General features: G+C 40.6%; 1 protein-coding gene across 1 annotated transcript in view; it reads right to left on the bottom strand.

Moving 5' to 3' along the window:
- The window catches only part of insra (insulin receptor a), a 45,381-nt gene extending 24,380 nt beyond the window's left edge, over positions 1–21,001 (bottom strand). The window contains exons 1-2 of the mRNA XM_068701864.1: positions 19,831–21,001; positions 10,938–11,486 (exon numbers count right to left, since the gene is read on the bottom strand). Of these exons, the coding sequence (XP_068557965.1) occupies positions 10,938–11,486; positions 19,831–19,930 (649 nt within the window). The 5' untranslated portion in view covers positions 19,931–21,001. The remainder of the gene's footprint in view (positions 1–10,937; positions 11,487–19,830) is intronic.
- Between the last annotated feature and the right edge of the window lie 4,977 nt (positions 21,002–25,978).

Genomic DNA, 25,978 nt, shown 5'->3' with positions numbered 1-25,978 from the left:
CATTTTATTGACATTTCATTGGTATATTAATCGATTAGTTAACAGGCAGAACATTTGTTGGAAACTACATTCATAATCTTTTAATCCTGTTATCCTTATCTAAACGTTATCTGGTTCAAGCGTCTTCAGTGCAATGGTTTTCTGCTTTATATCATTTGAAATTACATATCTTTGGATTTTGATCTGCTGGTTGGATGAAACATTGAAATACTTGATGGGCATTTTTATTTATGTATTTATTTTTTATACTTTTCAATCCGAGTAGATAATAATAATAATAGATTGTCAGGTGCGACAATGCAAATGCTACATGTCTGGTGTTTGTTTTTTTAACCGAGGCACCAGTAGAAGAGTAAATGTGGATCGATTAATTCCAGTGACTTCAAAAAGTGCCAAAAGGGCAACTTCTTTCCTGAAGCACCAAAACAATCCACTCACTGTCCAACAAATTTGTACAGTTCACTCGGCCAACAACTGACTTGGCTGCGTCTGCCAAGTTAAAATCAATGATTGTAGTTGATCCTAAATAAGCGGCATTACTCAACATCAGAGAGGCTTCTATAATATCAACAACAGTGACCACACTGAAGCAGATAGACTTGTTTCTTGTGTGCTTGTCCAAAAGGTTTTCAAGGACGAGACCCTGAGGACCTATGAGAGTGTGTGTGCCCCCCCCCAAGCCATCTTTGATCTCCCCAGAGTGAGGAGACGCTGAGGAGACTGTTTGGGGGAGTTTGTCGCTCTTTCCTTAAAACATGCAAATCTCTAAATAAGGGCCCACTTTCTTTATACTCATAATAGACCCTTCAGCTAGCGCCGTCCATGAAGAGCAGAGGTCTTTTCTCAGTGTGTCAATTAGTTATGCGCAGCTTGAGTTTGCTCTTGTCAGCATCTCCGCTACTTATCTTCCATTTGGACAGCGTAAAATCACCCGACAATAAATCAATGGGATTTTTGGGAGACGAGTGCTGGGTCGGCAGTTGGACTTGTGTCTGTTTACATTTAAGCTACGTATTCCTTTTAAAAGTCTTGAGGCTGAATGTTCGTATCGCCTGTTTGAACCCCTTATCCATATTACTCTGGTTCCTCTGGCACACCGGTCAGGGCCAGTCTGATCTGTTGTCATGCGTTTTTTTTGTGCAAAGTGCAGCAGGATCACATGAAGGCTGGGAAGTAATGTTGCAGAAATGCCTGGCTCTTTATCTCATCAGCAGAGGTTTCACTGGGGGGGGGGGGGCAGAGTCACACAATGAGATGCTCAACCCTCCGAGCCTGAAACAAACATCAACAACAAGCCAACACAACTCAAGGCCCCAGTGTGACAGAGAATAATACACCCTGTCAGGGCGATGCCATCTTGGAAATGGGAGGTGAAGAAACAGATATTCGCAGACTGCGAGCTTCAACTACGTGGGGTGTGGAAAAGGCAGAAAGAATCCACATTGCTTGCAAGGAATGACTCATACAATACATAAACAGCTCCTTGTCTGCTGTCTGCAACCACACTGTATGGAGAGATATCTATTTAAAAGTGTCTTGTTTTTACCAACATCAAAATGCACACCAGGAAGCCTTTAGTATTGTACTGTAGTATATTTAGTAATTGTATTCATACAGTCAAGGAGATCCACACCTCACGGTACTCAGAACTAAACTCAAGGATTTCTGCCTAAAATCAAGAGCCTCCGTACGCGCCATTAACCACAATCCTCCCTAAAATCATTTTGTGGTGAGTTTTTCCAAAGTTCCCTTTTTTGGCAGTGATGAAACAGAAGCATAATCAGGCTTTTTGCATCGAGATCATATTAGACCCCAGAAAATGGGAGCGCGGTTGTGCACTGGTTGGTAATTAAAATTCCACGGCTATGATGAGGGTAGTATTTAGTTTCTTATGAAACAAGGTTTTTTTGCTGAAGGCTCAGAAGAGAAGAATCCAAAGAAGAAAGAATAAAGTGTCCTTGAAAACAGCGATCTTTGTTCCAAAGCATAAAAAAAATTATTTGCCATCATTGACGTGTTAATTGTGTTTTTATCAGTGAACCATTGGTGGAAGTCACGTCTGAAAAGCTCTGCTTGCACACACAAAGTTACAAAGTTTCAGAAGTGCACGACAAAACGCCGGGACCGCTTGCAGAGCCTTCGCACACCAAGCGCAGGCCGTGATTACGTCATTTTTGGCTTCACTACTGTGAGTTTAAACCGAGCTTTAGAGTAATTACTGGTCTCTGCCCTGATAATGTCATTTATACAGAGCTGCCTGCTGGTTTCCTCCCCACTTTCAAACATGTCTCTGCCTACTGCAGCTCCCTCTGTACCTTTAATAAGAACGAGATGGCAGCGAATGAAGATGGATGGATAAAGTCAACAATGAATCAGTTCATCGAGATCAGGACGTTCTGTATAGACAGGAACATTGGGCAAATGCTACAATGCTAAATTCTGTATAATTACATGCCATTGACAATGACTCAAACAGCCCCAGGCTTTGTTGACTGAAGACAATCCAGATTAACGTCTCACATCTCACAGTTTAGGCTTTATGTAAGTTGAGGGTAATTACTAATAATCAAATATTTATCGGTAAAAATGCATTAATTAAATGGTTAAAAACAGCTGAAATCCATTAGCTGACAAAATCACCTTGGGCTCTGGGAAATTGAGATGGGCATTTATTGCTGTTTTGGACATTTTAGGAACTTGACATGTAATCTATTAATAGATTAATTGATAATGAAACATTTCTGCTAGTTGCAGCACTTAAACCAAGAAACACCAGAAGCAGGATCTAAGATTCACCAAGACTGAGCTGTTCTATCTTTTTTATAGCAAAAATAAGATTTAGTAATCACAACAAATACATCTACAAGTGATACATTTAAAAAAATAAATTGTATTTAGTCTTATCTAACACAGAAAACTGTTCAATCTCATTCAAATTGAAGCAAAATTAAGTACGTCATGTTTCCAGCACTAACCACTTGTCAGCTGGTCTGACTCAGCAGCAGGTTCAGAGATGACTCCGGCAGCAACAGGAAACGTAAACAATTTCATTAACTGGCCCCGGCCTCCGTTAATAGAACAAAAACACACAAACAACATGGAAAAACACTTTTTGTTTTTAATGCGGCCCTGCCTGTCATCTGAAGGCAGGATATCCAGTCGGCCCGTGACTGGAATAGAAATGATAAAGACTGAGCACTCATTGATGTGCAATCACACTGCCTGCTCTACAGGCTAATGACGCACGCTTCGGCCTTGAATCTTCATTTCCTTCCAGGGCTCAGCAGCTCCGTGGTCGACTTTGACGAGTCATCAAAACCATTTATGTGGCATTCACGTCATAAATGCAACGTCACGACGCTCTTTGTCTTTTCCCAAATCAAAATTTTAACACAATTTATTTCTTCACTAAGAGGGAAGCAGTAGAAATAAAGTCTAACTAGAAAGTCAGTTAAAAGAGTTTCTTCAATTTAGAAAACTGTTTAGGCTGCCGATGGGCTAGTGAAGTCTTTATTCATTCATATATTTGGCAGACGATTTTGTCTAAAGCGACGTAGAAATGATATCTAATCCAAGCGACTACAGCACAGGTAGTGCCGCTCTTTGGATAATTCAAAGAAATATGTTACCTTTACTCTTGACGCTTTTGAGTGCATGGTTTTTTTTGGTGTTCAGCAGTGCCGACAACAGATTATGTGGATAAAAAGAAAAACTGGGAAGTAAACATGGCCGGTGATTCAGACTGAGAGGAATCCTCTTAGAGAACTCAACAAATAGTACTCCACCGATTTCTAACAATGTGGGACTCATGATGGAAAGTTAAAAAAAAAAAAAGGATCAAAAACGATAAAGCAGATTAATATCACAAACGGAGGAAAACAAAAAGCAGCGAAACAGTGGAAGTTATGCAAGTTGCAAAATATACTCTTAAGCTTTGGATGTACACTTCTAGTGCACATTTTCTACTTCAACATTTTACAATAGATTTTTCTATTCTGCTTTCCTCGTACTGCGGGAAAAACACTCTCAAAGATGCCAAGATCAATGACATCCGACTCCCTGAATTAACTTTTCACAAAACACCATTTTCAAGAGCACCATTACATAATCTTTTTCCTTTCCCCAAAAGAAAAACTCATCAGTAACACTTCATGGAGTGAGGTGTTAGAATATTAAACAATGGTGATATTTTGCCGCACAGCACACAAAAGAAAATAAATTTGGTACAGCTACAACACAAAATGACTTTCCAAAATAATACAAACCTTATTTAATAGAAAAATAAACTTATATAAAAGATCTGGATCACAGGCTTGTGTAACTTGGATAAAAAAAACGAAATTTTTTCCTATGAGTCTGATGTGAGCGCATACAGTGGCGAAGAAACGCTTGTCGGCCCAGCTTTAACGAATGCCTGAAATGTCTGGGATTCCATGGGAATGGCTCCAGGAGCTGAGCGGAGAGGGTTCGCAGGGTGCAGCTCCACAAGACTGAGTGCCAGAGCAGTTAAGTCAGCTCAAAGGAAAGGACTCATGGGTGTGTGTGTGTGTGTGTGTGTGTGTGTGTGTGTGTGTGTGTGTGTGTGTGTGTGTGTGTGTGTGTGTGTGTGTGTGTGTGTGTAGGAGGTCCGAGAGCATTCTGGATTTAGGCTTGTAGAATAGCACTCTGCATACTGAACCATGGAGAGAGTAGACTGTCACGGCTGGGTTAAAACGCATCCGTCTCATTCCTTTTTCTATTTTCAAGGATGATTACAAACCAACGTTTTGTGATATGATTCATACAACAAAATAAGTTTACTAATTAGGTTATATGGTCACGATGTAGAAAATCTGCATTGTGATCTACACAATAACACGAGTAGAGGGTAATAAACATAGAGGGTGTGTATTTCAAGTTATGCCACTTTGCTAATATAAATAGAGTCAGCACAGTGGCTTTATTTTCTTGCTCTGTTGAGTGTTTCAAATGTCATCTCAAGACCTTTAGAATTCAACCTTTTTGTTATTATTCTTTAACAATGTTAGCTCGTCTTTGGGTCAAACTTTCATTCAAATGTTTTACGTGTTATATGAAGCAAGGACTCTCTGTCTGTGTGTGTGTGTGTGTGTGTGTGTGTGTGTGTGTGTGTGTGTGTGTGTGTGTGCGCGTGCGCGTGTGTGCATGTCCTTTGCATATCTCGAGAATCGTGGATCTGATCTACTTCACACTTGGCGGGTGTATTGTCTTGTATTGAGACGAACCGTTCACAAGAATGCTGCAAACGGCTCTTCCGAGGGCACTGCCCTATTACCAGTACTTTAAACTCTCTGCATAAAATGTAATAAAAAGAAGAAGCATCTAATGCAAGCAAAGAAAACAAAGCTGGAAGACAAATGGCTCACAGAGGAGCTGAATGTTTGTTTGGAAGCTTCTGCACAGTGGAAACAAATAAAGAAAGGAAAGGAATACAAACATGATGCTGGGGTTGTAATGCTCCGTTTGGACAGATAATCCACCAGCCAATAAGAGAATCTGTGGCCTTTACCTTGTAAACTCGGTGGCCATATGTGCACATACAGTATATATTACATCTGGTCTAGATTTTCTATCGTCCTTGTTTTGGTTCTAAAACAATTTAATTTACTTTCCGCTGCAGTGAAAAGCAACGATGCGCAGAAAGTGTCAGATTTAAGCTTTATGGTATAATATCATATAGAAGAGGATACTGAAGGAATGAGGAGCCATGGCAAAAATAGAAACAGAAGGAATGATTCATGTGATGGGAGAGGGACCAGGCTGGCTTGGCTTTCAAACACAGTTCATGTTTTTAAGACTACGAACACAGAAAACCCACCGACCCTCAACATGTCAGAGAGACAACGAAGAGACCGGACATCGTTGGCAGATATACAGGCAAGTCAAGAGTCAGGACAATATAATAAAATTATGGTTTTCTTCATGTTTTGCCATGCCAGGGGTCATTTCCATCTCAAAATAATAAAGCTTAGTAACAATATCCTATTTCCCCGCAGACAGCTTTACTAGCAGCTAATTTTGTCCTCTTTCCTGCCTTGCTCACCCACACGGGTCACCCGTCAGTATTTTGGTGTCATAACAGTGTCTGCCGCTACCGAGGCGACACCCTCGACCCCCCGTGTCCATTCATAACCTCGGAGAGGAAGCAGACCAACAAAGACGGGAAACAATTGGAAAGAACTCTCCGTGAACTGCTGCGACCGCCAATGTTCGGGGTGGAACAGGATCGTGGCGCCAGCGCCGGCCGTTTCGTGCGGGAGCTGCGACGAGGTCGGCAGAGAGGAGAGCCGAGGGTCAACGGTGAGGGACTCATTCCCCCCAAACCCACTCACCCCTCCTCACCTTCCTCACCCTCGTAGAGACTGGTGACCTCGCTTTTCCCTGTGATACAGCCTGGGTGAATGACTGATGTGTTCTTATCCACGATTACACCACAGTGTTACTCTCCAGTTTCCTGGCAACAAGACTAAACAATAGCCGTCCACTCTGTCCACACACGCGCGCGCACACACAGACAGACACACAGACACAGACACACACACACACACACACACACACACACACACACACACACACACACACACACACACACACACACACACACATCTCCAACTCCAAGTCCATCTTGTGATTGGTGGACAGACATGTGAGCCAAGAGTAAATTTGGAATATCCATATCAAGAAAGGTCCGGCAGCGAGTCCTCACCTGACCTGGCTGAAATGTGATTCATAGGAATGCTCCATTTGTGACAGCCTGCATGAAGCTAACAGTGGTCTCCCTCTGCCAACAGGCTGCATGCTACATGTGTGGACAGTGCCAAACCAATCGGAAGTTGAGGCTTCTCCTGCTGTTCTCCCCCTTATGGGAGCTTATTGGATATGTGACAGATCTTGCAAACACTGGTGAAAGCTGCTGCGCCACCCCCTGCCCCCCCCCCCCCCCCCCCCCCCCCCCCCGGTGTCTCATCTCCGGCAGAGGGTAGATAATTAAGATCAATATCAATGTATTCCATGTGTAAAATACTGGCCACCTGGGAAATGCCGGCTCATTTATATCTCTCTGGGCTTAGTGAGAGCACTGCAAACCACAAGCTGCCACAAACACAAGCTGTATTTTATGGCAAAAGAATCAAATCAAGATTCAAATATTTTAATTTTAGACACTTTTACAGCAAAGTTGAAAAATGACTGTGAAAGCACCTCTCAGAATATCTTATAAATGCAAATATGAAAAAGAAATAATAATCTAATCTAAATTATGTGCACAATCCTAAAAAGAAACTACTTTGTACTTCAAATGGCCTTTCCCCCAAATTTGAATAGGAAGAAGCCGGTTGGATGTGCAGGGTTAGGGTCGTTTCACCGTGTTGACCCTGAAGCACCATCATCAATCCCCATCTCTCTCATTTCCTGCCACCTCTCTAATGAAGACATAAAATGCCCCCCAAAAAATTAGAAAAGAAAATATGCTAAATTAAAGATAACTTTGATGGACAGATGGACATTCTGTCAACACAGCTCAGCAGTGGAAAAAGATAACATCCCAACGGGAAGCCCCTGATTTCTTATTGAGTCACAGCCAATATTTTCAGCTGCCAGCCGCGTTCAGGACTCCGGCTTGGCTGCTGTCCTATCAGCCAAAGGAGCTGTGCCACATGACAGTCATTACCAAAACATAATCATTATCTTCAAATGAGTCTTGGCAACAAATAGTACTTAATTACAAGTTAAATAGACTCAACTGTAATGTTTCCCTTCACGCCAGCAAGTTTAAACTCAATTTGTAAAAGGGAAATATAAGGCCTGCTTTGTTTTGAAACATATTTAAACATGTGTTTTTAACAGACTTTATATATTAAAAACTAGACACAGAAGAAGGGGTTTCACAACTATAGATTGATGCCAGTAACAACAAAAGTCCTTGATATGTTTTGGATTAACATTATAAGGCCCTAACATACTCCAAAATGAATACAGACACGAACAAGAGGATGGACAGTGTCGAGCACATGATTCTGTTTATACTCTATTAGATGTTCACAATTGTGCAGTCAGCAGTCTACGCGTACGGTCCGCAAAGACCCTCAAGGACACGGGCTGTTGGCCAAAATGACATCACGCCAACTCTTCCAACCAGTTAGAACACGTTGTCCAGTGTCGACTAGTGGTTTAAGAAATAATGGTATAATGAGTGCAATAAGTCATTTGTGACATGTCAAAACAACAGAACTGCCCCTCTACAATGCACAGTAATAAGTTAAATGTTCAAGCTCTGTTATTAAAGCTTGTTTTGCATCAATGCCTGATGTCTGATGTCTCACATTCATCTTAGATAAACTCCCAAAAAATTATTTGAACAAAAATTCTGAGGAGTTAATAGCAAATTATGAGAGAGATGCTTCACGGGACGATGTCTTGTATGTGATTTGATTAAGAGAGAAGCTCAGATTACTCTTGTTATAGAAGCAGGGAAGGGAAGTGGGCTGCGATACCAAACATGGGATTTAAGCCAAAGCCTCGTGGTTCTGCGGCTTTGTTTCCTGTCGGTGTAGCGACTACAGAAGGTGTGTGACCAGCAGTCACCTCTGGCACTCACTGCCGACACTTTGCGTCACAAAATTCAGTTGTTATTTGATATTAAGAGAGCTGACAGACAAATAGTGTGACAGAGACACAATTCTCTAGAGTGAGATCTATAGTGCATAAATGCTACCTTTGCAATAAGATCCAGCATCTGTGTTTGTTTATACATGCATGTCATTGTGTAAAAAATGTAAATAATCTGATCCACAAACAACAGCAGACGTGAGACCAGAAGAAGATAAGACATAAAGAACGCCTACGGTTTGGGGAAAAGTAGCTTACTGTTAGAACTACCGCCGGTCTATAAAACACAGTAACAGACTACATCTGAAGAGGACACTGAATGCCTTGCACTCGGTCCTGTGGTTCTAACTAGGGCTTAACAGATCTTTTCATGCTTTAGTGAAAGTAGGCAATAAACCGCAGGTCTTAGACCACAAGACCACAGGCACTGCTCGCGCACAATACAGACCCATGACCGGAGATCAGGGCTCACCAGTCAACGGCCGCTCTTCTTGATTCATCATCAGATAATGGCACATAATTAGGAAATCAACTCTACTGGGAGATTTTTTCCTTTATACAACACTTCCTTTTTGAACATTCACCACAATTTGGCAAAAGGACCTTCTGGGCCTGTTCTGCAAACGTCTTCAAGGATTTGTGATGACAATGAGCAATCACCTCAAGCACAGTCATCAGTAGAAAAACTATAGAACAAAACACTCTGCAGCGGTAAGGGGCCTGAATAGCATAATAATGGAGCTCACTCAGCTCAACAGAAACTGTAACTGTAGCCGCCACACCAAACAAACACTACTGAGAGCCTGAAGAAAGCAGACATGTACGGGGAAACTCCTTCAAAAGAGCTGTTGGACTAATGCATGCCGTGTTGCGTAATGGTGCGAGCCAAGGTGTTCAGACAGCACCCATGCGCAAAATTCTTCCCAGTGCTCGAACTTGAACTCTTTGGCAGTGTGAAATGGGCGGGCTTGTCATTTTACAGTAAAAAGCCGAGGCACAGAGGGAACGGCCCACGTCGCAGGAGCTGTGCTTACTGGGAACAATGAGCAATGATATCTAATATCTCCTTTACCTCCTCCACACATCATGAGCAATGACAACACTACAGTCTGTTGAGAGTAAACATTCAAAAGACTAACTGGTGAGGTGCTGCATCACATTAGAGTACAGTTCAAGCTGAATTTACACAGTACTTGGCCTACATAACTAAACCTGAGCACATGACACAGCTCTGACATTTCAAGACAAAAAAAGGGACACAACTAACTTTCGGCAAAACCAAGGCCGCAAGTCATAATTCATTCGCGTGGCAAAAGCAAAGGGGAGTGGAAATAATGATGTGTTGACGGAAAGTAGACGAGAAGAACTACACAAGGAGCTGCTACTTGGTGCTGGCAAACATGTTTATGACAATAAAGTAATAGTTGGGAATCTAATCCTGAGTGTTAGATACAGTTTCTCATCTCAAACAAATGTTTTAGATGTAGTGATTTTTTAGCATTACAACTACACATAATATAAAGACCGAACTGTGACAAAATATGGGACAAAACTGAGCAAGCTCCATCTATTGATTAAGATCATGACAGCTCTGGAAAAAATCAGTTTGTGAAAAATGAAGCCAACGCAAAGTACTTTAAATTTGCACTCTTTTTAAATAGCCAATCCGCTGATTGCAAACATAGACGGTATAGAATATGGACGTAGTCTCCGTGACGCCACCCATTGGTTTTTGAAGAGCAGCTTACTACAGTTGTTGAATTAGCTATAGAGACCAAAACACTTTCTTTGTAGCAGGTTGTAAACGCGCTCCTTTCTGCTGTAGAGTTGGACATTAACAAAGTTGGGTCTTCAAAACAGAAGTCCACAAACCAACGTCTCAGTGACTACGTCGTCTTCTTTTACAGTTTATAAAGAAAACTACATTGACGTAAGATTGACAGATTATGACGTTAATGTTCATATTTTGTATTCCTTTAATAACAATAAAATAAATTACCAAAACTGTAAGCGTCTGTGGTAATTATCCCCATCTTATTAGTAACTTATAAGGACGATAAAAAATTGTAAGACAGCAATAGAGTAACTAAAAACAAGATTTAATTAGAAAAAGATGCGGTGACTTCCATTAAAGTCAATTCAAACCATGAAACGGGAGTCTCATTTATATAGCATTATAAATTGCTGCCTTCCATCCAGTGGGTAATTATTTTCACCTTTCCACAGTGAATGTTGTTTGCATGACTCCAGTTCCACCATAAATAATCACAGAGATCAAATATATTACAAGAAAGTTATAACAAAAGACTTACTTCTTTGACAGTGGTTCTGAGTCCAGCAGCGTTCACTGAAGTGTCCGTTGATGGTGGTGGTCTGGCAGGTGGTCTTTCCAATGGCCACCCCCGGACACACGTCTCCACACTCACGGTCGTTCTTGTTGGCCATGATGTAGTTGTCCTCCACCGAGTCAAGGATCTTGGACCAGTCCAGAGTGGACAGATAGCAGAGATCTGGGTTCTTCTCAATTCTCACGGCTCCTCGGGTGATGTTCATCAAGCTATGGAGGCCGATTTCTCGCAGCTGGAGCATCTCGAACATCACGAGGGCGTAGTTGAAGAATAGGTTGTTGCCTCTGATGACGGTTAGGTTGGGGAAGAGGTCGCTGAGGGTCTCCATGCCGTAAACTCTGAAGAGCAGCAGGTAGTCGGTGACCACTGTGAGTTTGGGGAAACTGAGGCCTCGGAAATCCTCGGGTTTGGTCCTGAACATGAGTAGGATCTTCAGGTGCCCATCGATAACGGTGCAGTTCTCTAGCGTTCGTAGGTTGTTCACATTGTTGCGGATGTCCTTGCTTGGACAAACTGAAAAGACATAAAAGGAATCTTTAGAAACCAAACAGCTACACGTATGACTCACAAAACAAGTAAAACGAGGCTCAAACAACTTTATGAAGAAAGGCCGAGATGTACAGTAAAATGTTATGGGTAACTAAATAATATTGCAACATGAATAGGAAATCTTATGATTCCTGGACACAAACAATAAAAAGATTTCCCAAAGACAATTTATCTTATTGTGCTGTTGGCAGATTCCAACTGCTGAACGTGACTGATGCATGACGCAAGATGTCTGCTCTGCAAACTGGAAAAACGGGGTTAAAGAAGTCAGACATGGTCTCAAAGAGAGAAAAAAAAAATTGTTATCTTGATAATTAGAGTGGATATTTTACTGAAAAATATGTGGCCATGTCTCTGACTGTGACGAAGACCAGACCATCTTCGCTGACATTTTGTTTAGCAACCCACATATCTGGCTGGGAGCCACCGTCAAATATGGACCGCTGTCATCAGAGTGAGGCTGTGCTCATCCTTGGTTACGCCGAGTTGATTTGCGGCGTAGCTTCTGTAACTCGAGACCATAAAAAACACGAGCTAATGCATTAAAAATATTTGTCTGGGAGAGGAACTCAAGCACTGATGGTCACGTATTGCACCAGTAGTAGATTTGTGGCTTTGTCAGTCCTCACCCAGACACACGAGCCTGTTTGATGAGAAACTCCTTTATTGCACAGATGAGTTACATTTCCACTGTCTGAAACATTTTGAATTATACTGTATCACAATGATACAACAGATTAATGTCGGGCTGCAGATAACCATTATTGAGCTGTCAATATTCTTTTTAATAAGTCTATTGCATATCAGACAATAGTGAACAAAGCTGAGCACAATTTGTCTTCTAATTAACAGCTAAAACTCAATAATATCCCATTCAATGATATGAAACTGAGAAGAACAGCAAATCCCCACGTCTAGAAAGCCAGATGTAGCACATTAGTTGCCTTTTTGATTGAAGAAATTACTTGATCAATAATCAAAATATTTGATAGTTTTCTATCAAAGTTTACTACTTGATTCACGAGCCTATTGTTTTAGCTCTAGATGAATATCAACTGGAATAACTTTCACCTCCAGTATAAAAACAATAAACACCAATATATTAAGGGGGTTCTGTATGTAGAGAGCGGACAGTAATGAGGATATCCTCTCTGTTCTGAAAATCAGCCGCGCTCTTTAACGTGCGCTTTGTGTGACACAACACAAGTAATGACGGTCATAAAGATGTTTTCCTTCGCGGGTGCGATGTGGTACATTCCAGGCCCCGATTTTTACAGTTCACAAGTCCCGGCTGCAGCTGGAGGTGTGCTGCCGGGTGAGTGGACTGTATTTGTTTACTGACCGACCCACCACTGGGCTGGGCGCATCAGGACAACTGGTCAGCCATGTGGGGAAGAGGCGTAACAGCTAGGCGTGCACATCTTTATGGCAGCAGCTCATTTTACACCTTCTGTTGCATAGCGGTACAAACAAGACAACCGGCGCGCACGCACGCACGCACGCACGCACGCACGCGCGCGCACACACACACACATACACACACACACACACACACACACACACACACACACACACACACACACACACACACACACACACACACACACAGTGTCCAAACAACAAGCTTTTCACTCGTGACCTTAACCAGCACGTTCCCTCCGCAGCAGTTACCTAAAGTTCAGACTGCAACGTTGAGGCTTGTTTAAAAACACACACAAAATGTCCTAACATGGGTTTATATGGCAAGCTATTAAAAGCAACTTGGCTTGTTAAAAAGTACATTTCTCCTTTGCAACTGCATTTATATCTGCAGCTCTCTTTGTGGTCTTGGCAGTACAGCCAAATCGTAAGCACGAATGGCACGCCACAAACCTGAAATTTCAACACATCGACCTCCAAATGAAACATTTCAGGACAAACTGACAGGAACTGCCAAGAGGAACCTGCAGCAAATGTAGCCGACCGTAGATCAATAAAACGAAACATGTTCACGACTACAAAGAGCCTCCATCTTTCTCATAAAAGACCCCACACACACACACACTCAAACAAAACAACTTAACAGAGAAAAGGCCCTCGCAGTGTTCAACACGAGGAGGACAGTGGTTCTGTAGTCACAGTGAAGTCAACCAGCAGAGGACCGAGTGACCATGTGGAGAAGGCAAATCATCACAGGGCGGCAAGTCCAGGCTGCTATCAGTGTACACTTTCAGCCAGGCCGGTATTTTTAGCACCACATTCCCAATAGAGAATCTAATACACTCCGGCCGTACCGATAGTGGCTCGCTTTGGAAACTGGAAAATGGCAGCCCTGGAGAGCAAGTGAGGAATTTTTAGAGCGGCAGCTGAGAAAGAACTGTCCGAGCCGACTTCTCCGTGTGTGAAAGCTTAGTGTAGAAACAGAACTTTGCCAGAAATAGGAACTTTTACTTTTGTTCTTCTGTCCGTGATAACACAACACAACTCCACCAAAACAAACCAGGTGCATCCCAGAATGTAAATGCCGCCTGTTTAGTTGAGAAAGACAAACTGGGAGGCATCACAAAGGTTACCATGGTGACCAGGCCAGCTCTCCACACATCCCCTAATCTGAGCCTGAAAACAGCCACGATGCTCCGAGTCAACAATTTAGAGTCATTAGAGCGACAGATTTTTATTGACCCAAGTCTTTCACAGCCTGCACCACTAAGACAGATGAACGTTTAAGGTTAATTAAAAAGGAGCCATGTGACAGTTTTACTATAAATACAAAGAAAATGTCAAGACCAACAATTAAATCATCCTACGAGCAAGATAAAGCTATTTTGTATTGCACTTCTCAAGCACAGAGATAATCAAAGTGCCTTACCTAAGGCATAGAAATAAGGGCTAAAATATTTTTAAAGAATATTGAATTTCCACTATTTTGACAGATATTGCAAGTGTGATATGAATTGCGATATTAGAGGCAATGATAATGTTTGTTGTTTCATTGAAAAACATTAAAATAATGGTGGTGGAGCTCTCTACCAAACAAAAGTTGATTGTTGAATTGTTGATTTTGGCGGACCCTTGTGGTCTAAAGCATTGAGCTCCATCGCTTTGGGTCGTAAAGATCTGCAGCTGTCAGACTCCCTTTAGAAAACCTCTCGTTTTACTGCAGCAGGGTCTGACAGTCGGCCCCACTTAGTCCTGGTTTTTCCGGTGCCTCCCTTACCCCCAGCAGACTCGGAGCTCTACGCAGCCTGCCAGAGCTCTGACTGCAGGTTTAGGCGGCAGGTCGCTGTCGAAGGAGCTGAGCTGAAGGACTTTCTGTTTTCTGGTTTTGTCTGTTGTTGCTGGGAATGCAACCGGATGACAGGTATTAAAATTATCCACCATCACAACATAGAAACGGGCAATCTTCTCGCCCATGGTCTTGTTTGCTTTGTATGTGATAGAGTGGCATCAGTTTTACACTTTAAGAGTCCGTTTCATAACCAGTTAAAAGTTCCTTGTAGTAACTTGAACAACACGAAGACGAAAATAAAAAGTCAATTAAAGCAAAGCACCAAAGTTCATTCTTAACCCTGGAAATAGTTTGATAAAACAATCCCCACTCAAGGTCCGCTTACTAACTTTCTCTGGAGCTTTTGACTGTATCACACAGCCCTCATCAGCAGTAATGTTTAACTTTAAGCCAACAAGTGCTATGTATTAGAAAAAATAAACATCTGGATATTCAATAATGCAAGAAATTATTAGTTGCAGTCCAACACAATATTGCAAATTATAAGCACATGCGCCGATCAGAATGTGTTCCGATGCACTGGGTGACACCTGAATTCGGTCCAATTCACATTGTGATCCGACCACAGCGAGAAATAAATGAAATCTATAAAGAATGATCACATCGAAGAAAAAATCCGCCCACAAAAAGAAAATGTCTCTTCGCATCATGGAGCTGACTTCTGTGACTCTACTTTTGCAATTTCATGTCACAATTGCGTCCAATAATGCAGACGAGAAGTTGCAGATGAGACCAGATAACTAAAACCGAGTATAAAAACTGTGTCAATGGTGACATGTTGACCTCGTAACACATCCAGATAGATACCATTGCGAGTGCCTGATGTAAATAGCCTCTAGGTCACAAGACGGCAATACATTTATACCAACTATAACTCTGACGCGTGAACATAAATACCGTTCATTGCCACACTAAAGGGAGCCGGTCCTGTGCAGTCTGAGCTTCACAGTCTGCAGCACACTGTACAAACCCACAATCCTTTCACTACAGCTGCAAGCATCAACAGGCTCTGACGCTTCTGATCCTGAGGAGGAGGTGGATTACCCACAGTTAGACTGATGGCGTATGTAATTGTTTGGCCTCAGAGAGAACCGAGGCCTCAATGAGCATGCACCAACACAAGCACTCACTGATTGCAACACTTCCCTTTTCAAGGTTTCGCTGTACTGCTGTTTTTCCAAACCCGGGCTCAAACTAACCACGGATCCACAAAATGCCGAAGTCACCGCGATACATGTTCACTGTTTCTAAACTGATGTGTGATGTAATCCACTTTGAGAAGGGTTGTAAAATCAAATCACCTGACAGTTTCAATGGCACACTGTAAACACAGAAAACAACAAATAAATGATTCTCTTCTCTGAATTAAATAATGACATATAGGGCTTCCCTCAACCAAAAACAGTCCTGGTCGACTAACACTCTACTAAAGCGATTAATCATTTTATCAAAATCCAAGTTTCTTCACAAAAATGCAACATTTTAAATCTTGTGTTTACCAGAGATTTGCTCATTAGTTTCTCTGAAATAAGTCATTCAGCATGAAATACGACTAATCGAGTAAAGAAATCTTGGTCATCTATAAGAGAAAAATGACATCACCGATTGGTTGACTAATGGAATAATAAGGGGCGGCCATAATAACACATAATACAAAACTCCCGTCCTGAAAGCAAAATCAAAAAGGCTAACCGACTTAAATTCTGACTGTTGCAATTAAAGGTAATTAAGATTAAGTTTGTTCTCTCTTAAACTGCACAGGTTGAAATAGTACAGCAGTTAAGACTGGGCCATTACTACAACTCTAAAAAAACAAACCTTCTTTCACAAGAGTGCAGCCGATGGCAGAGCGGGTTATCAAATGTGTCAGCTGCTAGGTAAGGGTGATATGGCAAGAGCAGAGTGTATGACAATACAACAGTCCAGGGAACACAGTTTGACCAAAGTAATCCAGGCTGTGGTCTTTAAATAGAGAAGAAGACAAAGCCAATAAAACCACAAAGTTCCCTCTTGGGGTTGTTTGAAGTGGATCCTGTTTGGATGGCTCTGGACCAAAGATCACTTGATGATTCAGTCGCCCAAAAGCTGCACTCATACACACATTATTCTCTTTGCCAATGTTGGCAGTGAGGTAATTATTACCTCTGAAGTGTGAGAGCACAATAACAAGCACATTTCCTCCTATCCTAACAGTGTCAAGGGTAAAAGATGTGACACAACAGGGATTCCTTGTCAGGCGCCTGTGTGGTCGAAGTGAAACGGTGCAGTTAGTTTACTCCGTTTTCAAGAGGGATATCGTTCCAAACAAGGAACTTGTCAACCAGGATCAGATTAGAGAGAAGTGTAAAGATCATTCTTTTGTATACACGTCAAACAGACTCATGACGCAGGTTCTTCAGACAACAGTGGCAGTTTTTTTTATGTTGTCATGTTTTCGGAGAGGTGACAGTTTCATCACCTTAAAATTACTTTCCTTGTCGGGAGGCTTAAATCAAGACAACCCGGTCACTGGGTTGCCGCACGCCTTCAAGACCTACTCTGACCAGAGTGGTGCTCAACAACGGGCTTCACTGTGAGCTCCTGCTGTTTGACACTCCTGATAAAGTGATGTGTTATAAAAGGCACAACTTAAATATTGTTAGGGTAGAGATTTTGGAGCCTCAAAACAGCAGTTGGCGATGTTAGACGACCTACTGGGCCTCTTATGTAGTAACATGTACTATTGAGTAACACAGCTGAGCATCCGTCTTTCAGAAGAAACACAAACTGTGGCTAACTTAAATGATGAAATATGCAATTGGAACAAAACATAAGACACATTTGCAGTTGGATGAACAAATTGACATTAAAATTGTCAACTGCCAGCTGATGCTAAAGAAATTAAATCAATTAACACTGCCACTAAATATAAGCTGCTATTATTAAGTGAATTTTTCCATCACGCTGAGTTGGCCAGTGACCAACAAGTAGCTCAGACGGTTCCCTGACTGCGACACTGGTCCGTCCAGCTTATGAAATCAGCCAGTGTGAGGCCCAGGTTGCACTCTTCCCTTCTGTGGTTCACTCTCAAGTCTGAGAGGAGCACAAGAGGGGGGGACATGACGAGCAATTACACAACATGCTTTTGATTTATGTCTTCTAATTCTTGCTCAAACTGGTTCGATGACATTGCTCCATTCGCCCCTTGCTAAAAATGTGATGAAAGGTGAGAGAGCCTGTGCTTTTGTTTTCCTTCGGAGAGCCTCTTAAATCCAACTACAGCCACGTGCACTTATACAGTAGCAGGACTTTCAGAGCTATAATAATCCATTTTATTTATATAGGCGCTTTTCAAAATAACTCAGACACTTTACACTGTGCAAAAGAAGGATTATTTATGTGCTTGTGTCAAGATTATTGTCAGACAGCACAAACTTTGAAGCAATGTTTGCTCAGAAAGAACAGAATGGGTTGACACAATAGAGCAGTTTAGTTGTTTTACTGAGTGACACAATCTCAATAAAAGCATCTATAAAAAGCCTAGAATATGTTGTATCAGTGCACCAAAAGTAATGTATTTTGAAATGCATTCTCCATTGTAAAAATTTGAAGAAAATTATTGAGTGATAATTATAAAAATTGGCCTTTTTGTATAGATGACACACTCCAATAATTGGAAGCTAAATAGATATGAATTCCCTATACTGGAGCTTTTAAGCATTATTCAGATTTTGAATACATATTCTTTGTATTTACATGGCTGCCATCTATTTTAGCAATAGTTTGTGAGTTCATTTCACAACTCAAAACGAAGTGATGACACATGGAACTGAACACAAGGCGTTGTTTCTTCCAACTGTGCAAAGCCAAGAGTCAAAGGAACTGCTTTGTTTTGCTATTTCAACAGGTCTGACAGTAGAGTAGCCATAAGAAGAGCTGTTTTTAGACAAAGTTTGATAAGCAAGCATTGCACCAATAAATCAATCTATGAATCTATGAAACAATGAGTCACGTTTACTAGACTGGTCTCTGCTGTTGGCCTATTTAAAATGCTCACAGTAGTTTAAACCAGCAAGTGGTCTTGCAGGTTTGTTGTACATTTCTTCAAATATTTCATTTAAAGTAACAGATTCCAACAGTGTGAAACACTGAGTGTCTGTAATTATTGTGGTCTTTGAGAAATGTGAAAATGTCTCTGGGTGATCCTAAATGTTGTTCATTCATTCTTATCACCTGGTGCTTGCTGGCTGGTGAACATAAAGAGATTGTCAGGAGCTGTAAAGAGGGCTTATTGTTACATTCCTGCACTGACCACAGCAACAAACCAACGCTCTCCCTTTCTCACAGACACATTTTTTTTTTTTTTTTTTTTTTTAGAACTGGGCAATTAATTCTTCTAAATTCTCAGACTACTTTACTTTTTTTGGACAAAACATTTTGTTTACAGTTCCTGCAAACAGCCGATAAGTGTTAACCTTTGTCCCTGCAATGCGGTGACTGTCTACAACACTGTTGTTGTCTGTGTGCCTTTATCAACTCGACATCACTAACAAAACAAAACAAATCTAGATGCCAATATTGCAGTGGGGGAATAACAGCATGTCTGCACTTATCACTAGTTTGTTTTTAATATTTCTAAACACTATATAGTATAAAATGTAATTGCACTGACTACTGTAAATAGTGTATAATTTGCATGTAGTGTATTGATAATCAGTGTCACAATTATTTGGCTTCTACAAGTTCACTATCACAGTATACAAATACAAAATATTCAATTTGATCTATTTCCCTTGGCACAATTAAAGAATGATTTTTGGTATTGATACCCTCACATTCAATAAGCTGAAAATTGCGTAAAATGTGATATTTTTTTCAAATTAAATGCGAGTCTGCAGTTTTATCATTTGAGGATTCGTTGGTTAAAGCATAATGCATATTATCTTAAGTATATTACACAGACATCGGTACAGATCAATCAGCCGTTTATTCTAACAATTTGACATCGTTAAAATGCTTTAATAGTAAATATGATGAAACGTGATAATCAGTGTTACTCACCCTCTCCACTCGCTCGATGACAGCTCATCACAAAGCAGACAGCGGTCAAAACAAAACACAAAGTCCGGAGCCTCATAACTGAGTCGGAATAAAACACCATCCAGCACTATTCCGGCTCAAATGCAGAATAAATCCTTTTTGCGAGGAGGGCAGTTCAGACTGAAGGAGAAATACCTTCAGGAAATTGGTTTTGTTTGGCGACGTGGGCCAACAGGTAAACAACAATAAATAAAAGACATCCCGGAAGATGGGCGGAGGAACGAGTCCAACGTGTTCAATCAAACACAAGCTAACGGCGCTGCTGCTGCTAAAGTTAGCCACCTCATGGAAAAAGCACAGTCAACACCACCACAGGACATACGTGTCCCCTTCTGTGTCCTTAATGGACAAATTGTTCCGGTTGAGTATGTCTGTGTCCGAGAGGAACAAACAAAACCAGACTTGTTGTTCCGAGAAGAAGCTAACGGCGCTAGCAAACAGCTAAGCTAAGCTAGCCTTAGCTCCACCACTGTAGTCCAAGGCCACAAGTGAAGTTTGAGCTGCTTTTTACAGCAACTGTCTCAATTAATGTCAACTTTAAGAAGCCCCGCGCACACCACACCACCGTAGTGCATATTCTTGATAACAAGACATACGTTGCATGCGGGAAAAAAATCGCAGTAAAAAGCGGCCGTTAACTTTAATTTAGAGGAATATTTCTGAGCCGTTTTTGCTGCTGACTCGATGGTTGTGGCATGCGTGGCGTAACGTTAGCGTGTCTTTCGTATAAAAAAAACACAAAAAAAACACAATACTCAAGCTCTCCAGCGAGCACAACACATCTCAGTCGGTTTATTTCGATGGTGAAATAAGTGTTTTTAGCTCCAGAGAGACAACTCCTCTTCAGTCAGTGCAGAGATTTCAGCGAGATCTCCTCTCTCCCTCTCTGAAAGGTTGACAGACAGACTTCGTGGCTTCGCAGCGCTCCGCTCTTCTTTCTTTTCTTTTTAGGAACAGAACATAAATACTAATGTATATGTTCCGAGTTGTTTCCGCTCCTGTTACCACACTCAGGCTGAAGAAGCGTGTATCTGAATGAGAGAAAAGTAGGTTGAGATAAAGTTTTGGAGTTGTTTTTTTCCTCAGACAGAGGTAGATTGTACAGTCTCTCTCCTGTAGGATCCCCTTCTTCTTCACAGCCTCTCCGCCAGTAAACAAACCTTTGCCAGTGAGCCAGATGGGCTTCAGGGGAAATACGGACTGGAGCTTATTGGATTACACAACCAACTGATCCTCCTGTAACGCGTTAAAGAGTAATTCATTTACTTCTAGTGTTACTTTGCAGTGTACAACACTTGAAATATGAATTACAGAAGGCTGCTATAGGTTTATTTCCACTTGAAATTAATATGACTACATACAATAAATCACCTCTGGCCAAATCAAACATAAAACTATAACACCGTTACTCTGTTGTTTGTTTGTTTGTTGCTTGGTTAAATCGTTGCACTACTGTTTAGTTAGTTAATTTAATATTGTTCTATTTAATTGTATGTATTGTGCATTTGATATTTGCATTTGATATTTAATATTTCTGTTAGATTAATTATTATGGTACAGGTAAATAAACTATCTATCTATCTATCTATCTATCTATCTTATCTATCTTATCTATCTTATCTATCTATCTATCTTATCTATCTTATCTATCTATCTATCTTATCTATCTATCTATCTATCTTATCTATCTATCTATATATCTATCTATTGCTACTATAAATACAAATACACCAGAACTGATACAATTCATCGATGATTCCATTCAGAGAAAAATTATTGGCCACTATTTTGCTAATTAATTAAGTAATGTAAGTAAGTAGTTTTCAAGCAAACATCAGGGATTTAGGATTTGCTCATTTTCTTTGTTAGATATGAAAATACGTTGAATGTTATTATTAGGTTTTTAACTACCTTCTTGTTGTCATCACCTTTAACAATGATCCTTTGTGACATTTTATAGACTAAACGAATGAACGATTAATTGATTCATTAAGAAAATAATGGGAAAATTAATGGATATTGAAAATGTACTTAATTGCAGTCCAAAATAAAACACATTTAACTACAATCATATTATATGATAATAATAACAATAATAATAATACTTTTTCAGTTGCTCATTTAAAAAATAGCTAGAAGGTATATTTTCAAATTTTTGACAAATTTAGTCTACATAAAACTCAAACTTTTTTCTCCAGTGGATAGAGCGGGTTGTCCTCAAATACAAAGTTTTGATTGTTAACATAACAGTATAATTATTCATAGACAGCTACAGTGATTGGCTAGCAGCATTGCTGACCTTGCCCCCTCCCCTGACACCAACAAATGCTATTACCATAGCAGAGAACAAACATCAGAGTCAGAATTTGATACAGTAAGTCGACTCTGGAACCTGAACCTTAACTTTTTGCAGACCTTTCCACCACATCTCCCCGTCTTTCTCAGTGGATGTGGTTTGCTTTGTTGTCATGGAGTGGGCTCAGTTGTTGTTGATCTCCAGTTAGATTTGTTCACATTGCGACATCACACAGAGGAGCAGATCTAAGTGCCTTATTCAACTATTTTATTGAACAACAATTGTGAAATTTCATGTTTTCTCAGAATCCCTTGACAACATGTACAGCAGAAAATACCAGATTTTTTTTCATGGTAAGTTGCATAGACATTCAGCAGGATTTCTAAGAAGTACAAATATAACAGTACTAGTATACAGTGTGGTTTAAAGCGTACGACAAATACAGATATGCAGTATCTAGAAACATGCAAGGTAGTCCAAGTGTTTAGAATAAAACAAAAGTTGTAACAACAGGTAGTTAAATGTCTATTGTAGTGTGATTGTAGCCTCATAGTGGAGAGATTTGATGGAGATTTGTTAAAAAAGGCTGTTTGATTATAAGGAGCTAACAGTTATTTCCTTGTACACGTCTTTTAAGTCAGTCTATAGATGAGATAATAGTAACATGATTATTATATAATAAACCAAGGCAAAGTGATGATACAAATTTACATGATTACATGAACAATTTTCTTTTTTTGCTGATAAGTTTACTTGTAAGTTTAGTTATTAATAAAAAAAATACAGTATGCAAATACTTAGTTGGCAATCCAAGTGATACAAAAAAATTACAGATATTGTAATTTCATAGTTGGAATGATACAGTAAACTCAATACCAGCGGCACTGACTTCCTCCATGATGTCAGAAACTGGCGTACAGGTATTGTAAAGGCCTTTAATGTGGTGGTGAAGTGGTTGATAATTATATTGAGTTTGAGTTTTGTATATTGAGTTTAGGGTTTAGCATTTTTTATATGAGCGCAGTATTTTGGATTTCAAGGTAACAATATACCTATGTATTAGTATATACCTGCTAATATACCTGCTTGAATTAAGCATTTTAACTTATGAAATCATGAAACAATGTCAAAAATTCCCCTTCACATTTTGCCACTTATACATGAATTAATTTGGGTGTTATATTACTTCCAACTCAATTCACGATCACATGCTTTTGAGGAAAGGACACAAAACAAAAATCCATCCTTAATTCATCTTTGCAAAGACCTAAGAGTGACTGTACATGTTCGGAAATGAAGAAGATTCTCTGTTATTTTAGGAAGCCGACGGGAAACGGCGAGGAAGGAAATCGTTGTTGGATTCAACCATTGTTTAAAAACAGAACTTGATTCTCCTTTTGATCCCGTGATGTTCTCACACTCAGACAGACTAATGGAAAAACATCAAGATTAGGTATTTCGAACATGAGCTCTCAGAGGCTGAAAATATCTGAGATGTGTGTGTGAGCTGCAATAGTGCCACAATGCCATCTCCATCACCACAGCTGATTCACTACCTGTTTACATCCTCCATCAAAGCACGGTAATCGTGTCCTGTTGTTTATTGTATGGCAATAGATGTTACTGAAATACTAAAAAAGAAAAAAAGCTGCATTTACGGGATTTCTGCAACAGTTGTGACATTTTAATCAGCGCTTTGCTGGGAAATATTCTCTGGCCTTGATTTTTTTTCTACGAAGCAGGCAGGTGATGTGAATGAACACTAACCACTTTCTGCTGCTGATGCAGGCATCGATTCAGTGGGAAGTAAAACAGGAGAGCAGCTCATTAGTAATATCAGCGGTTAGTAATCAGAGTTATTTACCAAGAGAGGAAAAAGCTCAGAGGCTCTCATGTGTTCACAACAACACGTCAGAGATGGTTGAAGGAAAACAGAAGCAGCAGGGTCAAGAGGTGATGCTTGCTAACGCCTTCCAATAACAAAGAGGGAGAAAAAGGTTTCCAGAAGTGACCATCATGCAATGCAGGCGCATCGCAGAACTAATGTGCATCGCTGTGAATTCCATATCTTAAACATAATCCCATGTAGAGTGTGCAGTTTGTGGGAGTGAGGTGCTTTAATGAGATCAACGTGAGTGACTGGATGAAGCCATGTCCCACTTCCCATTCATGAGTTCATTTTTGATTCTCACAACAAGTACAGTATATCATCAGTAGGAAGTTCAGGTTTTGTCTGCTTGTAATGGATATTCTGTAGAAGAGGGAAAAAAAGGTTTGTATATGGGTTTTGCATGGAAGATCAAGGGACAATAATAATAATAATCATAATAATGTAACAAAATGTTTTACATGGGAAAATATGAAACATCTCTGCATATCAATTAACAAAAAAAATATTTATTTGAATATTTCCAATAAACAATAAGAGAAGATTAAAATCCGCTAAATAAACCTATACAACATATCAGAGCTATTTTTCGATATGTTAAACGTGTTGTACGTCCGACAGTGCCATACCTTCTTTATAACATCCACTTTTTTAGCTCTAGATGTTCATGTTGTGTGGAAGTGCACGTCCATTAACTATCTGTTAGCCATTTTACAATGTCAGACATCTCTTTAATCCTGAAGCACTAAAATACTAAATCAAAGACACCTTGTTACCTGAAGCTGTCACTTCACTTTCCGTGTGGTCTTGACGTTACAGCTATAGAATATATAGACCATTTCCACAGTTTAAATGTAGACATTTTCTAAATGTGTCCCAGGTTATTTCCAGTTCCACAGTATGTGAATGACGTCAGCTGACAGGAAGTAAACATGGACCCAAGCTGTTGCCTAGCAAAGCAATTCCATTGAGTCATGCTAAAAAGGAACCTTTTAGACAGGTACATTCAGACAATGTGAGAAAAAAAAAGAGTTAACATGTTCTAGTAGAACCCTCAAATACAAGCGCGGACTTGGATATAAGCATAATATGTCTTCTTTAAACCAGTGAGGCCAAAGCAAAGTACGTGTCCTACTTTGCTATTTTGACCAGATTAGGGTCATTATGGCTCAGAGCTATTGATGTGTTATTGAGGCTGAGATGAACAAAAAAACAAGTGACTCATAAATGCATGATGTGAATGCTGTGACCAGCCTGCTGCCTATTGCCGGGGACTAAAAAAAGGTTTCTTTTTTAGTCGTGTCTTCTTATCCTGACGACCTCCTAATCCTGACCTCGGCTGGGGCCTGTTAAAGGTGGAGCTGACTGTACTTAACTCAACATGGACACAGTGTCTGTACTGTAGCCCCTTTCCCACTGGACAAAAACCCGCTAACACCCACCAATATCCGGCGGTTGTCTTCAGTGGCAAAGTTACAATCTGCATTCATATGAGTCTGGTTCAGGTGACAGATGGAGGGGGGATCAAGGTGACCGCTTAAGAGCAGACAGTTCAATCAGGAGAGACCAGTCAGATGAAGAAAAGATAATAGTTTATTATTGACAGATGATATGTGATGATAAACCTCTCCGGGGAGCCATCACCTTAACGTGGTGGAGAGGTTTGAGTGCCCTCATGACCCTGAGGGCTATGTTGTCTGGAGCCTAGAGCTCCTGGTAGGGTCTCCCATGGCAAATTGGTTTCAGGCGAAGGGCCAGACTAAGAAGAAGACTAAAAACCCCAATGAAAGAACAAAGAAGAGTCGAGGAGACCCTGCCCGGAGGAAGCCCGGGGCCCACGTCTGGAGCCAGGCCCAGTCAGAGGGCCCGACAGCGAGCGCCTGGTGGCCGGGTTTGCCACGGAGCCCGGCCGGGCACAGCCCGAA

The sequence above is a fragment of the Cebidichthys violaceus genome, unplaced genomic scaffold, assembly GCF_023349555.1.
Source record: "Cebidichthys violaceus isolate CVI_PGR_0920_01 unplaced genomic scaffold, fCebVio1.0.p SCAF_8, whole genome shotgun sequence".
Classification (NCBI taxonomy): domain Eukaryota; kingdom Metazoa; phylum Chordata; class Actinopteri; order Perciformes; family Stichaeidae; genus Cebidichthys; species Cebidichthys violaceus.
Note: the sequence above shows the minus strand (reverse complement) of the source record. Positions and strands in the feature narration are given on the sequence as shown.